This window comes from Triturus cristatus, chromosome 3_2, assembly GCF_964204655.1.
Source record: "Triturus cristatus chromosome 3_2, aTriCri1.1, whole genome shotgun sequence".
Taxonomy (NCBI): Eukaryota; Metazoa; Chordata; class Amphibia; order Caudata; family Salamandridae; genus Triturus; species Triturus cristatus.
In genome coordinates, this window is record NC_140584.1 from 330,758,586 (window position 1) to 330,775,254 (window position 16,669).

At 46.9% G+C, this 16,669-nt stretch overlaps 1 protein-coding gene across 1 annotated transcript in view; it reads left to right on the top strand.

The window, feature by feature from the left end:
- PAFAH2 (platelet activating factor acetylhydrolase 2) overlaps positions 1 to 16,669 on the top strand; it is a 184,525-nt gene that overhangs the window by 122,069 nt on the left and 45,787 nt on the right. Inside the window, exon 7 of the mRNA XM_085647793.1 lies at positions 7,379 to 7,520. Coding sequence (XP_085503919.1) covers positions 7,379 to 7,520 — 142 coding nt within the window. The remainder of the gene's footprint in view (positions 1 to 7,378; positions 7,521 to 16,669) is intronic.

Consider the following 16,669-nt stretch of genomic DNA (forward strand, 5'->3'; position numbering starts at 1 on the left):
ATATTAGACATAGAGGACACGACCAATACCCTCCATAACAAAGTCACAGAACTCAAATCCACAATGAAAGAAATGGTATGGAGGGTGGTTGATGCAGAAAATCACGCAAGACGAAACAATTTGCGCTTTGTGGGCCTCCCGGATGGGGTGGAGGAACCAAACATGGGAGCCTTCTTGGAGACATGACTGAGAGTCTCCCTCCCTGTTGAACATTTCTCTCAGTGCTTCATCATAGACCGTGCATATCGAGCATTGAACGCCAAACCTTGAGTGGGGGCTCCCCAAGACCTGGAATTGCCTGTTTCTTGAACTTTAAGGACAGAGACATGATCCTACGTGAGGTGAGGCATATGGGGGAGATATGCCATGAGAACTCCAAAATAATAGTATTCCCCGACTACTCCCGAGAGGATCAGAAACCGAGGCGCACATTTGAGTCAAACAGAAGCTGCGGGCCCTCCACCTACAATATCTGTTACTGTTCCTGGCGAAACTCAAAGTCCTGTACGAGAGCAAAACACTTCTCTTTCATACCCCGTAAGAGGCATGGATGTGGCTGGAGGAGCAGACAGGAAACAGGGGCACGGGGAGTTAACGTGTGGCTACACATGAGGGGGCAAGACCCAAAAGCTCACGCTCAGTGAGAAGACATAGGGGCCATGGTCCAGATCAGGTATGTCTGTCATCAGACGCAGAAATTGGCCTGACCCGGATTACAAAAAAAAAAAAGCAAGATACACCAAGAAGAGCCACAACGCCGGACCCCCTCGGAGCAGACCCACTGGTCACCTATTGCTGTGTGCAATCACAAACATGGAACAATACATATCTTATGGACATGCCCTGGAGACCAGAGACGCATGCCTAAACACAGAAAAGAGCAGTTGAGTTATGGAGTCAATTAGCAGATGACTCCCAACAGATCACATAGCAGAGGCCAGACTTTTGTCCGGTCATTCCCCTGCAAGACACGTAACTAACTTTTCAGCGTGGAGAGTGTCCTTCACAAGCTCTACTGACTGTTATTATTTTTCTTGTTCACTTGTCTTTTCTTTTTCCTTTTTTCTTTGCAACTAATGTAAGTTGATTGTTCATTTAGTACAAGTTATATAGGTCTAGTGAGTTTCAAGGGATGGTGAGCTACAGACCCCTCAAATTCCCCTCCTGCTTCATCTAGTCCTGAGGATAAGGTTTAGGGAGAAAGGAAAATATTGGGGGCATGGAGGGGGGGGCTTGTTGGGGGGTAGGGGGAATTGTGTTGGTTTGTGTTTTGACACTTTACAGGACATCGACACCAGCGAACGACAGCAGGCAGGAGTAACACTTAGCGCACATGTGGGCCGGCACATGGTTTCACTTACTCCGTTCATATTGGAATGGCGCGGCCAGGGCAGCTAGAGCAGTACCCACTCTCAGTACTATCATGGAATGTTTATGGCATAGGCAACAAAATCAAATGCAGTTTAGTGGCACAATACATCAAACTGAGATTAGACAACACCCAAGCATACATAGGTTTCAAATTACGACTACAGATTGTACGGAAGAGAAATTTTCTCTTTACACTGATGACATGCTCCTCTATGCGACAGAGCCAGATATGACCATCCCGACTCTTTTTGAAGTGCTAGAGAACGATGGGGCCCACTCGGGATATCAAATTAACTGGGGCAAATCAGTGGTATACGTCCCACAAGATTCTCCGGGCACTCTGCCCCTTCCACAGGGTCTACGTTCAACCATTGAGGGTTTTCGCTATCTAGGGATCTTCATGATGCACAAAGGGATCTCTGCGCTAGGCGCAATATTGAGAAAGTACTTACAAGTTTCTTGGCGGAAGTGGATAGGTGGAAGGGACTCCCCCTCACATTAATGAGACATGCAGCTTTATTTAAAACAATCACCCTACCAAAACTGCTTTATACCCTTCAAAACACTTACTATCCCATAGTGCAGTTGGTGTTTGCTCGGGTTAATGAACCGTTGAGGATGCTCCTGTGGGTTGGGGGTCACCCCCGGATATCGCTCCGAACCCTGCAACGGTCCAAATATGATGGGGGGCTGCCACCTCCTGATATGAGAGTTACTGTTGGCTGGCTCACCTAATAGTTATCAGTGATTGGATACACTCCCCCTGGGATCATCCCACGTTCTTCCTGGAGATGCAGGACTGGAGAAACACACACACCTACACTATCTGTACGGGGACAATGGTTTGCAGGGCCTAGCGCCAGCGACACAGTTGTCCTTGTAAGCGTGGCAGAGAGTTACGAAAGTGTTGGGTTGGGCACACAAAATTACCAGAGAAACACCACTCTGGAGAGGTAGTTGGTTGAAGGAGGTCTCCAAGTTGCGTGACTTCAGGAATTGGGATAAAATAGGTATTTCTAAGATCAGAGATATACTCGAGCAAGGGAGGCGCTCATGTTGTTCTCCTCAATGCGACGGGAATACCAGTTGCAGTATGCTCAGTTTCTTAAATATGCACAACTATTCCATGCATGGCGGGCAAAAGTGTTAGAGTCGACGCATTTTGATTGAGGCACTTGGTAGAGGTGCCATATCCCAGATGTATCAGACCATAAATAACAACATGCCTGATTCATTGATACAACTGAGGGAGAGATGGACACAGGACACAGGACCTGGGTGCACTGGAAGATATTGACTGGGAGGCAGCACTGATGCATCCTCGGAGGTTGCGATAAAGGCGTGCTTGCGCCTAATTCAATCTAAGGTGTTACACAGGGTTTATTGCGATCGTCAGAGGCTACACAAGATGGTCAGATTTCCTATGCCTGCGTGTCTGAGATGCACAGCAGTCATAGGCTCCTTCATGCAGACAATATGGAAGTGTCCGCGAATACAGACATTCTCGACCAAGATCATTCAGGAGCTCACACAAGTACTGGAGACACAGCTTCCCCTTGACCCTAAATTCGTTTTGCTGGGAATCTCCAATGATCTAAACTTCTATTTAGCGTTCTGGGTTTGGTAATGGCTAAGAGGGACATAGCGAAGTACCCGGGCGCCCCAGAAGCTCACTTCTTACAGGTATGGCATTGAGGAATGGACCTCTACATGGCGACCGAGAAGGTGACATTCAGTAGTCAGAGCTGCCCCTGCAAATTTGTTAAGATCAGATGGTCCAACATGCAGTAGCCAGAATGGTGCATTCTGAATTAAATACTCCACTGGCTTCCTATACATAAATTAATCTTGTTTAAGACACTGCTGCTAGTCTTTAAGGCCACAGGCCCAAAATATCTCTGCTGCCAGATTCAGACACCATTAGAGTCTGAGAACCCTGAGATCCTCAAATGCAAGTCTGCTGAAGCCCCCCCTCCTTCAGACTAAGGCACCAATGCAGGGAACCAATTGTCAATGCATCTCTGATTTATAAATGCGGAAAATGCTTTTAAAAAGACTCTGAAGACGTGGCTGTTCCAAACCTCTGACGCACTCTGTCATGCCCTCATTAGAATCCCCACATTTAGGCTCCGGACAAGGTCTACACTGCTGCTAAGTACAGCACCAGGATGCTCATTTCTGAGTGGCAGCGTGCTTTAAAAATACTCTGTTCGCTCTATTCAATACACAGATTTTTCAACTCAGATTCACACTTTGATATACATATATTTAACCAAGCAAAAGCTTCTAATTTACTAGGCAGGGCTGCAGACTGGACAGCTACTTAGAGATAACTGGAGAGGTACCAGTAGCTTGTGAGCTACTCATTGGAGTAGACTGGTGCAAACAGTGCGAGACTAATGCTGCCCTGTTGACACACTAATTGGCTGTATGCCATTGGAGCCTGTGTGTGTGTGAGAGAGAGAAAGCATATGTGAGTTCAAATGTGTAAGAATCAGGGATTTATGTGGGTTCAGCACCGGATGTATTAAAAAATAGACTTTGAAACAGGCTCATTCCTGACCCAGTCTTTCAAGCCTTTAACTTTACAAGCAATTATTTCTGAATAATGATGCAGATTTACGACTGTCAGGATTTCACAAGAGTTTACAGAAGTAGGCCTAGAAACTGTACTCCTAGCAAATCTTTGTGAACTCCATGTTCCCTTAACCGCTCCGATGCGGCACACATTCCCCCGCTGTGCGGGCGAAATCCACACGTGCGCGGAACGGACGGCACCCGGCCGTCCTCCGTACACGCCCACCATGACGTCGGACGGCCCCCGGAAGAGGTTAAGTAAATATTTATATATATGCAAAAAAGAAGCAGCGAAATCTGGGTAGTTCCCAAGTTTAGGTGGAGAGCAGCTCCTGTATGGTGCTCCATACAGGAGCTGCTCTCCACCTAAACTTAGGAACTACCCAGAGTTCGCTGTTTCTTTTTTGCATAATTTATGCGGCACACTATGCCTGAAAGGATATTGTTTTGATAGATAGATATATACGCACACATGTAGAAATCTGATGAGCATTTGCAAATTCACTTTGCCTACTCCCCCCTGGAAATGTTTTACTCCTGCCATTGTCAGGAGTGCATTTCCAACCTTTTCCAGATGTTTTCTGCATGTTAGTTTGTGAGTATGCACAAACACAAAAGGAATCTCAACCATGAAACCACCACTCCTCACTACTTCCAGTACCTGTATGTAGATTTGCACAGAGGTGGAAAAATCAAAGACTTGCTTGAATCCAAACCTCGGTATAATATCAATCCCCCAATTCCAGGGCACGTTAGGGCATCTCCGCACCACCTGATGTGGTTATAAACCAAATTACTCTAGGTTGGACCTCGATCCACACACCCAGTAGGTAGCACTTTAGGGGCACCTTTTCTGTGTGGGGGAGTTTATCGTTATATGTTTTTCTGTCCTGACAAAGCGCCACGGATCCTTGAAAGGCACGAAACATGTTGACAATCTATTAAAATGTGAGACCTGAGTTGGGTGTTCCACTCACGACTATAGGGACTTTACCCACTTAGTCTTAACACACTGACTATCTGGGTTCCATTAAAAACCTGGAGGGTAGCATCTGCCTGTTGTAGGCTTTGTTATCTCTGATAGGGCAGTCCACTTATTAATGAATCGCCTACGACCCCCCTGATCAGTTTTAACCCCCAACCACGTTCACCCCTCCTTCACACATCACTTGCACTCATCACACAGCAGCTCTCTTAAAACGATGATTGCCAAAGTGACCCTTCAGGGGACCCGTAGGGCATTACAGCGCCGGCCTGACGAGGAGCACCGCCCTATGATGAAGCATGACATCCCATTGGGGTGTGTGAGGGCAATATGAGACAATCACGCTGACTGACGCTACTACTTTGGTCCAAGCACACCTGTTTAGAATTTTTCATAGGAACAGAAGCTCCATTTTTTGAGACTATAATATCAATCCTACCATAATAGGAGAGGCTAGTACCAAAGCTCTAATATGAGAATACTGTCATAGTTTGCTGGGTCATTATATGCACCTAAAGGGACAAAATAGTTTTTTTGTAGGACAAGTAGATTTCTGAATCATCCTGTCCCTTGGGCCAGTAGATATTTTGTAAATTTCCACAGCCCTGTCATACCATAAGGTTGTATAGGAACAGCAGCTCTTGCTCTGCTAGCTTGTGCTATCTCTATATGTAAAGGTGGTTCTGGGACCCATATGAGGCCATCTTTTGCTCTGCCACACTCCACCGAGCAATAGAATGCAGAGGGGAACTGGTAGGTAGCATCATGCTGGATTAAGAACATAGATTTTATTAACCAAGTGTGGACCAAAAGGTCTCTGCATTGAAGGTAGCTCTTTAAATTCCCTTCACTTTCTGATAGGAAGCAAATGTATTGCATGCGATGCCCCGTGCATCTAGAGAGCTGTCTAGCAGTATGCTGAAGTGTCAAGCGATGGTACCCTCAGAGACCATCACGGTGAATAAGGTTTACTTCTGTGAAGAGTTGAATCACAGACAGTACAGAACATTTTCAATTAATGATCTTGGATTTCCAAGGGAACCAGAAAATAGAAAGTATGGAACCAAGCAATGAATGTGTCTGATGTTCTATTGACAGGTGCCAGCGGGCAGTAATGCGGAAGTGCTTTATCTTCACTGCGGCACCTTTTATCCGTGATGAGGGGTTTGTGTTCTTTGACAATTTGAACATTTTACAATTTTGAGATTTATTTGCGACTGTTGTAAATCTGTTATATGTGCTTCCTTGGCTCATAGCCAGATAATAAACAGTAGTTAAATCTTTAGGTCTGTCAGTCTCATAAAACGGTTGCCAACATTGTGTTTTTTTAAAAGTATTTTATTGTTTTCTCATAACACACATTACCCTTATTCATCAGGTCTAATTTTCGTTCATGTCATAGTATTGATTGCGGCGTACACCCCTCCACTTCACACATTTTAACCATATTTTCTCATGCAGTTCGTGTAATTTAGCACGATGGGGTGCACTTTAACACGTTCCCTGGAAGGAGAATGGCCAACATTGCCAAATGTGTGGCTAGCATCTTTGGCAGCACAGTGACTATTAACAGTGTTGCCAGTATTTTTTAATTATCAGCTTTGCTATCAATGGTTTATTTGAGCATGTCTATCACCAGGCCTCCTGTTTTATATCACTGGCAACCACCTGCCCTGTAATCCTGGCAATCTGCACGGTCCAGACTGCCCTCGTCTCGGTGCTGAGAGAAGAGCCTCATTGCAGCAGGGGCCAAACCTGTGGTCCCCAAGCAGGCAGCCCACAGAGCTGGCTAGCCCCGATTCTCTGCCTTCCTGGGCATTGTTTGGTGAATCAGTGCTTTATTTGAGCCAGTGTCTTCCGGTGCTCGGCACCTGCACTTAATTGTCAACACCGGCGCTTGTGACAGTCTGCCACAAGGTGGCGCTGTCAGGCTAATTTAGAGATGACTACAGTAACCGGTAATTATTAAATCAATATACATTAAAAATGACTATCGCCTGCCGGCCAAGCTATTCTTATAGCTCTGGGGGCTGGAATAGTCTGAACTGTCGCTGTTGGAGGAGTGTGATGGTTAGAGTGTTGGTACTGTCACGGGCAGCGTAGCAGGGTGTGTGGTGCAAGCTGGAGTGGCCTGATGAAGAGGGCCCTGCCACTTATTATTTTTTACAAATTAAGCACTGGCCGTGACATCAATAATATCAGCCATGTTGACAGCATTAATAATTGTGGCATCGGTATAAATAATATTGTCCGCGTTATTGACAGCAATAGTGATACCAGCATCTTTAACGATATTGCCAGCATTCATTGTTTACAGTATTATTACCGTATTGTCTGTTTTATAGGTGTTGTTGGGATAATCAGCTTGATTACCGTTATCCCCTCACTGTCCGCATTATTAGCTGTGTTTTCCGCATTACTAACAGTGGGCTCCTTTTATCCCAGAGACGGCTCTGCCTCTGCCACCTACGTCTGCCCCACACCCACAGGCGGGGGTGAAGCCCCTGATGGATCTGCACAGGAGGAGTGGGTCCCGTTCCAAAAGCTGCAGCCGGGAAAAAAGGAATTTCATCTCCGAAACCCTCAGGTTTGTAAAAATAAAATGGAATATCAGTAGCGTAGGGTGTCAGTGCAGCATGCAAGAGGTAAGGCGCAGTGTAACTTGTAAGTGGGGCCTGGAGTTGCCAGTGTCACAGGGCTCGAGTCGGGGTACCACGCGGGTGGATGGCATCCCCCCACATATTTTACCGGGAGCTCGATAACTGGAGCAAATGGAGCCACACATTCACTCTTTGGCCTCTCGGGGGCGAGATCGGAGCTCATTCAGAACGCTGCTCACACGCTGGCTTCTCTGATCCAATCGCATCTAAGGGTGAGCGAGGGGAGGCAATGCCGCTGCCCTGCTCGGGGGACATCAGCAGGGCAGCTCTAGTGGCCACCCGTCGGAGCCTCCCCCCTCCCCCCCCCCCCCGTTCCATCTCTCTCGAGAGGCCGCGCCTTGGGGAGGGGAGGCCCCAACGGGCATTGCTGGGGGAGGCGGGCCGCTGGGCTGGGCGGGGCCAGGCCCTATCGTAGATCGCCCTCTGCTTCCTGTGTACACTCCTGGCCGCGCAAGATTTGCTGGTCACCAGTGTGCCGCCGTCGTCCTCGTCGTCGTCGTCGTCGTGGTCGTCGTCAGCATTATGGTATGTCCATGCTCTTGCCCCTTTTGATCGTCCTGGTCTGGCGTCGGGTTTTTTGTGCCCCCTGTTATCCCGGTGAGTTTTTGTTGTCCCCTGTCCCCGAGCCTCACTGGCCTGGATGTGTGCTGGGTTGCGGTGGGAGCAGCCATGTTGGGCATGGCCTCCTGGTGGGGCTTGGGAGGTGGGCAGATGGGAGCAAGACTTATGCTGAGCGGCGGGGTAGTGTGGGTGCGAGGCCGGGGGGAGGGGCCTTTGTGGTGCAAGGCTTTCATGCCTACATAGTTGGGAGCGCATTGTTCGGCAGTTGGTCGAAGTGGAAGAGACACCTATCCCCCCCCCACCCCGGGTCCCACCACGCAGGCCATGCCCGGGTGGGACCTATGGCCCGGCCCACTGGAGGGGTCCACGGGGGTCGGTTCATGCAGGTGAAGTGTGGCGAGGGTTTGGAACAGGGTCAGGGCAGGGGGTTTCCAACATCCGCCGCGTAGGCCTGCATGGTGAGCCGTAGTATGAGGATTGGTTTCGCTCCCCTCCCTAGCATCCAGCACGGCCCCCTTTCCCACATCTGCACCTGTGGGGCCCCGGAGGCGATGCTGCAGGGAATAGCAGCCTCGTTGGCCAGCACCATTTTGACCGTTAGTGGCTGGTTCTGAGTCACCGCGGTCGGGGGTTTAATTGTCCGGTATGAGGATCTGCGGGCGCTGGATCTGTACATCAAGTGAGCACTTATCTCACCCAAGCCTGGGGTTGTTCTACTCGCTTGGGTATCGGGCCGGGCAGTGTGCCATTAAAGGACTGCGACCGGGTTTGAGTGCAGCCCCACAGCACTTTTCTGATCGGCAGTGGGTGGTGGGGCCATAAGAGCGGAGAATCTCCTATGTATCGCCACGTGCGGCGGCTTGGTATCAGTAAGTGTGGGACATTAAAAGCACCCTCCACCTTTCTGGCCGGGAGTTCGGCCCCGGCTCGGGATCATTGCCAGGCCTGGGGGCTCGGGTTTGGCGGGAGTTCTTCGGCGCTGGCCACTCATGGCGTCGGGTTGGGGCCTTGCTGGTGGTTGCGTCCGCCGCGTTGCAAGGCTGTTTTACAGGCGAGGAGCAACCTGGTGCTATGCGAAGGGGAACAATTATTATGTGTTTATTTACCGGAATTTGCGCTCAACGGGGAGGAGGGCTTTGAAATATAACGGTAGTTATTGTTGTTTATATACCATTAGCACTACTGAGGACTCGGGGACAGGTTCTGGGTAGCCAGACCGGGAGGCTTAGTCTGGTCATACCAGTGAGTTGAGGCGTCCGACTTTGGTGGGTGCTTGCGGTTGCATACAGGTATGGTCTAACTGCAAATTAGTTGACGCCGGTTAGCAAAAGCAACCACAGTGGGGGCTGGTGCCACCAGTCCGCGGCGATCATCTTGCCCTAGCAAACCATTGCTGGAGGGGAGGAGCGCTGATGGTCTTTTCCTTCAGTGTCCTGGTGTTCCCTGAGCTGCATGTTTCAATCATGCCATCATGTGCCAGAGCTGCCTTTTCACTTTTCAGTTTGTCTCGAAGAATGGGCGGGGAATCTCAGTCTACAGCGCATGTAGTTGATTCCCAGGATATTGCGCAGTATAGTTTTTTTGGCCATGTCGGAGCGGTGTATGCAGTTCGGATGGCGGTGCATTGTTTGGGAGATTGGGCGCTCATGTACTTCTATTAGGACCAGCTAAGGATGGCCCGTGTATTATTTGGCCATGCCGCACGGATCCGGGAGTGGGTGGTTGCGTGCTTTGTCCTGAGGGAGGCCTTGGGTGTTTCTCGGGCAACGCACACATGGATGATATCGGTTGTTTTACACCGCCCTCGTTGTCCTTTCGCGCTCTTTTAGTCACGTTCATTCATTCTTCACCTTTACAAACCATTCATCGGTGGTGTAGCAAGGTTGCCACAGCCCCATTGTGCAAGCAAGGAAAATGCCCCCTTTGATGGCACTTTGGATAGAAAAATGCAACAACGATTGGGGTTCTGTTGGCCTTTAACGCTGCAGCGGGCCTTTAACAGCTGGTATAGCCCGCTACAGCGGGCTATAAGGCTATAATATGTTTTCCTTTGTGGAAGGGTTTTATTGGAAACATTCTGAATGAGACAAGTATTGGTATAGATACATGTTGTTATTTGCAGGTACAGTAAACTGGCTACTTTTACTACCACTTTCGTCGAACATAACGGCTTTCCAAAACAGCATGGTTTTCAGAGTCTGAGGTAAGATATATAGGCATTGTTGGCCAAACATCATGCTCATATTGGTCCCTGTAATGTAATTCTTATTGCAGCCCACACACTGGTGGAACTACAATCCATGCAAGCAACCTATGGGGCAGTTCCCAAGCTCGAGTTGAGTTAGTGTTCTCTCTTAACGTGAAGGATGTTTCATTCCTGAAAGCCCTGAACCAGAGGCCACCATCACTATTCACACTGTTGTCCCCAAGCTTTCCTTCTATTCCTGGCTTCATGTTGAAAATGCATGGCTTTATATTTCAAATGTACTCTTTTGTGGGCCACTCGCCATTTTAATAAGGAAGTAGGCCTAGGCTGATGGTGATTAAGATAATCACATGAGATCAAATATTGGTTAAATGTTTGGATTTGGAATACCGATGTTATTATTGTGAGTTCCACGCTTGAGTCAAGAGATGCTGCTGTCTTTCATCTTTGCCTTGCTATTCGAAAAAAGCTGGTGTAATGTTTTCTTTCAAATCACAGTCATAGTGGCAGCTTAGTTTATACAGAAAAGTCAGCAGCCTGAGCTGTTTTGAGACAAGCTGAAGGCCTGGGTTTTATGTGTCATACATAACATCTTGAAGATATTTATTATTGTAAATTCCACGCTTAAGTCAAGAGATGCTGCTGCCTTTCATCTTTAGCCTTGCTATTCGGAAACAGCTGGTGTAATGTTTCTTCAACTCACAGTCATAGTGGCAACTTAGTCTATACAGAAAAGTCAGCAGCCTGAGCTGTTTTGAGACAAGCTGAAGGCCTGGGTTTGTGTGTCATACATAACATCTTGAAGGTATTTATTATTGTGAGTTCCACGCTTAAGTCAAGAGATGCTGCTGCCTTTCATCTTTGGCCTTGCTATTCGGAAACAGCTGGTGTAATGTTTCTTCAACTCACAGTCATAGTGGCAGCTTAGTCTATACAGGAAAGTCAGCAGCCTGAGCTGTTTTGAGACAAGGGGAAGGCCTGGGTTTGTGTGTCATACATAACATCTTTAAGGTTATTCTCCCTGTTCCACAGGGAGGCAAGGTAAAGCCCAGAGTGACATGGTCTACCGAGACTTAGCCTGGCTTGCCTCTTCTGCGACCTTTTTGAATTTCGTTTATGTATTTTATGACGGTGACAGATGCTATCACAGTTGTTTGATAGGCACCAGGGCCAGATGACATTTAAGTGCATTGTGTTCTGGGAACTAAGGATCTGGTCCAAGTTAGTAAGCACAAGGAGCTGTAAATATTTGGTGTCGCTCATAGATGCCCTGTGTTGGGTGAATGATATCTGAGAGCTGTACTCCTTCGAAAAGGACATTGCCAAATAGTCAAGCCAATGGCACATCAAGTGGTTATGGTAAAAATCTCGAAAGTAATTTTGTTTTGGAATCAAAAATTTTTTTAAAAAAATCAATACTGCTCTCTTTCATCCATTCTACGATATAAATGTGTTGACGTGAAATGTTCACCTTGGCCACGTCACGACCCCCAAGATTAAAACTACATGTGCTGTTTCCCAGGGATCCTTTACATGGACACACTTTGTGGAACGAGGTTTATCACACTAGGTCCCAGATATTGGAACTCCCTACCTCAAGAGATTAGGTCCTGCACAGACCTCATGACTTCCCGCAAACTCCTAAAACATGGCTAGTTAGACAGGTATATGAGTAACACACCACTCTAACAGGTTTCAGAGTAGCGCCAGGAAACCAATCTGGTACGTGTGCCCTACAAATTTAGTATAACATAACATAACAAATGTTGGATTGGATTTCATAATCTTTTAAGAGCAGAACATCATGTGTTTGTGCACAAACTGAGAGATTCGAAAACAGAGCTTGTGGAACCACACAGGATGTTTCGCAAGGTGACAGCAAGCCATACTGTTCGAATAAACAATTAAAATTTTGAAATTAATTAAATAGAAGTCAACAAGTTTAACGATATTTTGGACTAATAGTCATGGTTAAAGGTGAGATAAGGTTACCTCGTTTTACAAAATCAATTCTAAGAAATAGCAGTTCAATTTGTATCAGTAATAACATTAACCAACAACGTTATATAATAAACATTAAACAAACGGTAAATATTTTCAGTGCCTGTATTTAAAAAAAAAAAAAAAAAACTGGCATTTGCACATAGGTTCATTAGGTTTTGAATTAGGGAAGGAGGTGCTGAGCCAATTTAATTATTGAAACTGATTTGATTTCCATAAATATTAGTTCAAATTACATGTCGCCTTCAGGAAATAAACTTTAATTTTAAGTAAATTAAAAAGTAGAAATGAACCAAAATATTTCAATGATATTTATCTTAGTTTGAGTTTATATTAACTATGGAACAACAAGGCTAGAATGAGACTCCATCATCTAATTTAATGTAACTTAATTGGCAAAAATATTCAATAAAACCTGTATTATCTGGTTAGTTAAGATAGATCCCCAGAATGCCAGGTCATTATTGGCAGTAGAAAGGCTAAACCAAGGAGATGTTGCTGAGAGATTGGTCATTTTGAAGTAAACAATAGGATAATAATACAATGTGATAGGAAGCAAAAGTAGGGAGCGAATGGCCGTAAAGGTAAATACGGCAGAGTCGCAGTTTTACCGATTTTCTTTAATTTTGTTAGCATGCTGTAGGAAGGTGAGATTGTCTCAACGAATCACTTGCCAATAATGCTGTCACTAGCTAAGGTTGTGGCATTAACCATTCAGAGACAGTGTCATGAAGCAGCCAGGGACAGTGAGCATATGTTTCCCATGTGCTGGGTGAGAGTACAAAGACAGAGGCTGTTGCCCCCAGACTGTCTGATGTTCACAGCTTTTAAGTGCCCATCCCATCATTAGATACCCGTGATGTCAGCTTGTGTTCATAAACGTAGGGAAGGTAGTTAACTCACACGTTACCTTCATCTTGCTTTATTGTGCTGTAGCTGTTGGTAACACACTTCTAAGCCAGATAGGACCCCCCCTAATTTGGCCCAATTGAAAAATCATAATAGGATTTCATGTCCATAAACGCAAATTTCATCTATGCCTTGTTACCCATGCCATATTTTCCAGCCTGAGAAACAGATTTAGGTGTTGCTCTTCTTCGCTCAGTCTTGCCTGGTAGCCTAGGGAGTTTGAAACGTTCACAAACTTTGGTCCTCGAGCTGAAAGATATGTATCCTTCAGAAGCAAATTCTCACCTTTTAGTCAGCCAGTCATATTGGCTTTATGCGGAGTCATGATAAAAGGCGTCCATATAAGCAGCCAGCTTTAAATATTTTGCCCTGCCTAGAAATCATGCAAACCTCGAAGCAGCAGCAATTCGGAAACCACCAACACCATCAATACATCACCTTTTTTAGGCAAAGCGGAAAATGAAACCTTCTTCGTGCTAGGAAAGAAACCCTGTTTTCCGAAAATACATCCACCTTTACCTGCAGAGAACATATTCTTCCATTGTTTATAATTATGTTCAAGGAATGAAGGGTATAAATGGATTGAAGAATTAAAAAAAAAAAAAAATCCTATGGTTCAGTTCTGGCTCTATAATGTAGGTTTCAGATCTTCACACAATTACATTAGGAAGATCTGCAGTTGCATCGCAAAGAAAGTTGGAACATCATTCACGCATAAGCTGAACAGCAGTGGGGCCAAAAGACATCCTTGCGTCAATTTGCTTCTTGTAGAAATCTCCTTTGTTAGTCTGCTCTGGGTTTCTGAGTAAAGTGGCAAATTATTGCTGTTATTTACGGGTTACAGAGCAGGATCCATAACTTGGCTTGGCAGCCATCAGTCAGGCACTGGGTTTGTGCGAACTGTGGTGGTCGGAGATCGTCCCCCGCAGGACTTGGAGGGGAGCCAGGTCTCCGGCTGCGGTAGATAGGTTGCACAGGAGGGTCAATAGGTCCATGCAGAAATTCATGGAGCACAGGGGCTTGGGTTTCATCAGACATGCGTGGATCCAAGAGAAGGTGGAGGGGTTCTATGAGGCTGATGGGGTACACCTGTCCAGGGTAGGGATGGACATGTTCTTGCTGGATGTGCAAGAGGCGCTCGCAGGGGCAGGGCATCAGTAACAGCAAAGGGTGGAAGGGGGGGCTCTGGCAGCGACGGGAGCCTCCCCAGAGCTGTGGTGGAGTTACAGGGCGATCTGGAGGCAGAAGGGTACAGTAAGGGTACCTCTGCGACAGTCGGTACAGTAAGGATACCCCTGTCCGGCACAGTAAGGGTGCCCGAGCCAAGGTCCGGGAGCCGAAGGAGGTTCTGGGAAGACCGCGACGGCGCCCCGTTAGTCCTTCGGGCGGTTGGGGGGCCTGACCAACCGGGGGTGTGCCATAACACTCTCCGCCCCCGTTAAAAGGGGCGGGAGTATTAGACAGATCACGTGATCCAAAGGAGGATCTGAAAAAAAATGTGCCGCACTGCCGGGCATCAACCCACCGTGCGTGCTGGCTCGCAAGGCGGGCGGAGCAGCGAGGGGCTGCTTGCCCTGGATCGCCCGTAAGATAACCCACTCTATCGTCATACTTATGTTGTATGAAATAAACCTGCAGCAGTTCTTCACCCATTACGAATGTATCAGTGTAATCTTTGGGTGACGTCTGTTCATACGTGTTGAGTGGAGCGGATGACGGTGTGGTCACTATGAGTCTGATGGTGCAAGCCACCTTTCGTGACGTCACTTCCTGTCATGACGTCAGCGTCTCCCCACTTCTTTTTTTAGGACTTGTGCCCTATATTGCCACATAGTGGGTAGGGTACACGGGAAACATCTGGAGCAGCATTGGTTTAGACCCTTGAAACATCTGCAAGTATCACTAGGAGAGCTGGTGGGAAGAAAGAACATCTGCACGTGTCACAGAGGGGTGTTAAAGGAGGGAAACATGGAAGGCGTGGACGGGTAGTGGGGAAAGGTGTACTTGGAATGCTTGGAGGTGTCACTGGATTGTGGGGACAGAGGCACATTCGAGTGGCTGTAAGTGTCTCGGAGTGGTACATCGTGAAGGCACAAGCAGTGTCAAGATGTGACATAGATTAGTTTGTAGAGGATTGTGGGAGGCGGGAGATGGTAAAGAGTGAAATCCCCTGTAATATGAAGAGATTTTGCTAAGGAAAAAAAGGGAAATAAGTGATGGGTTGAATGATTGAATTAATCTCAGCCACTGTTCACATTCCAGTCTATTGTGTTTTGTGCTCACCGTGCCACAACAACCATAGGCAAAGTCCTGTGACCCTGTTCGAACAGGAACAGTCAAGCCGGAACTGCCAGGTGGTGCCACCCTTCTGACCAGGAACACAAGTAATCCTAGACAGTTTCACAGGTCATCTTTTTTTTTACTCACTTTCCTACCACAAACACGTGTGGTGACTTTCCCATCACTTGGCCCTTGCGTAAATTATTTTGCTCTTATGTTTACTAAAAATCGGATTGTGGACAGTCATTGAGGTAATTGTCTTTTGGCTCATGTGTATTGGAGTATCATGGTATGTGTATCAGAACATGGTCAGTGGCAGCCTTATGAGGCTCCAGGAACTGGAGAGATACATTGCTTCTGTTCTCTAATTCACTTCTACAATCATGCATTTGACCCATTTTAGACGGTTGTATGACAGAAGCACGCATGGCTGAACCACGCATGCCTCTACAATGCGGTCCCAACTACGAATGCCTTTACCATGCATGCCTTTACCACGCATGCCTTTATAACGAATTTCGTTGTAAAGGCATGTTTGCTAAAGGGAAATGCATGGTAAATTACCATTACCCGACCACATAAGCCCTAACCCGCCCTAAGCCCTAAAATCCTATCCCCCTACCTCACCCCTCACTCACCCTGAGCCCTAAAACCAACCCGCCTTGAAAACAATCCAACCCCAACCCCTAAAAACTACCCCCCCCCAAACCCGACCCCAGTCCCACTTATCTGTCAGCGTATGGAGCTTCCTGTTCCTACGATTCCTCTTCCTTTCCCCGCCCATCCAGACACTAGTCTGCTATTTCCCAAAACCGCGCATATGCATGGTTAAGGATGATGCGTGGTTCAGGCAAGCGTTCTTACACTTGCAGGGAAATGGCACACATGGCTCAGCCCTCGTTGGTTGTGAAGGTCGTTTCCCATTTTAGACTCTCAATTGTAGCTTTCCCTCACTTTTCGGACCGCATTTGTTGTTTTATAATGTCTTTATTTGATGGACATTTTCCCCCATCCATAAACGTTCTGTACAACAATGGGCCCTATTGACAAAATGACATAAGTACAGGCGAAGATTTACATCTCTACGCCTGTATGTACATATACATTCTTTTCCTATTT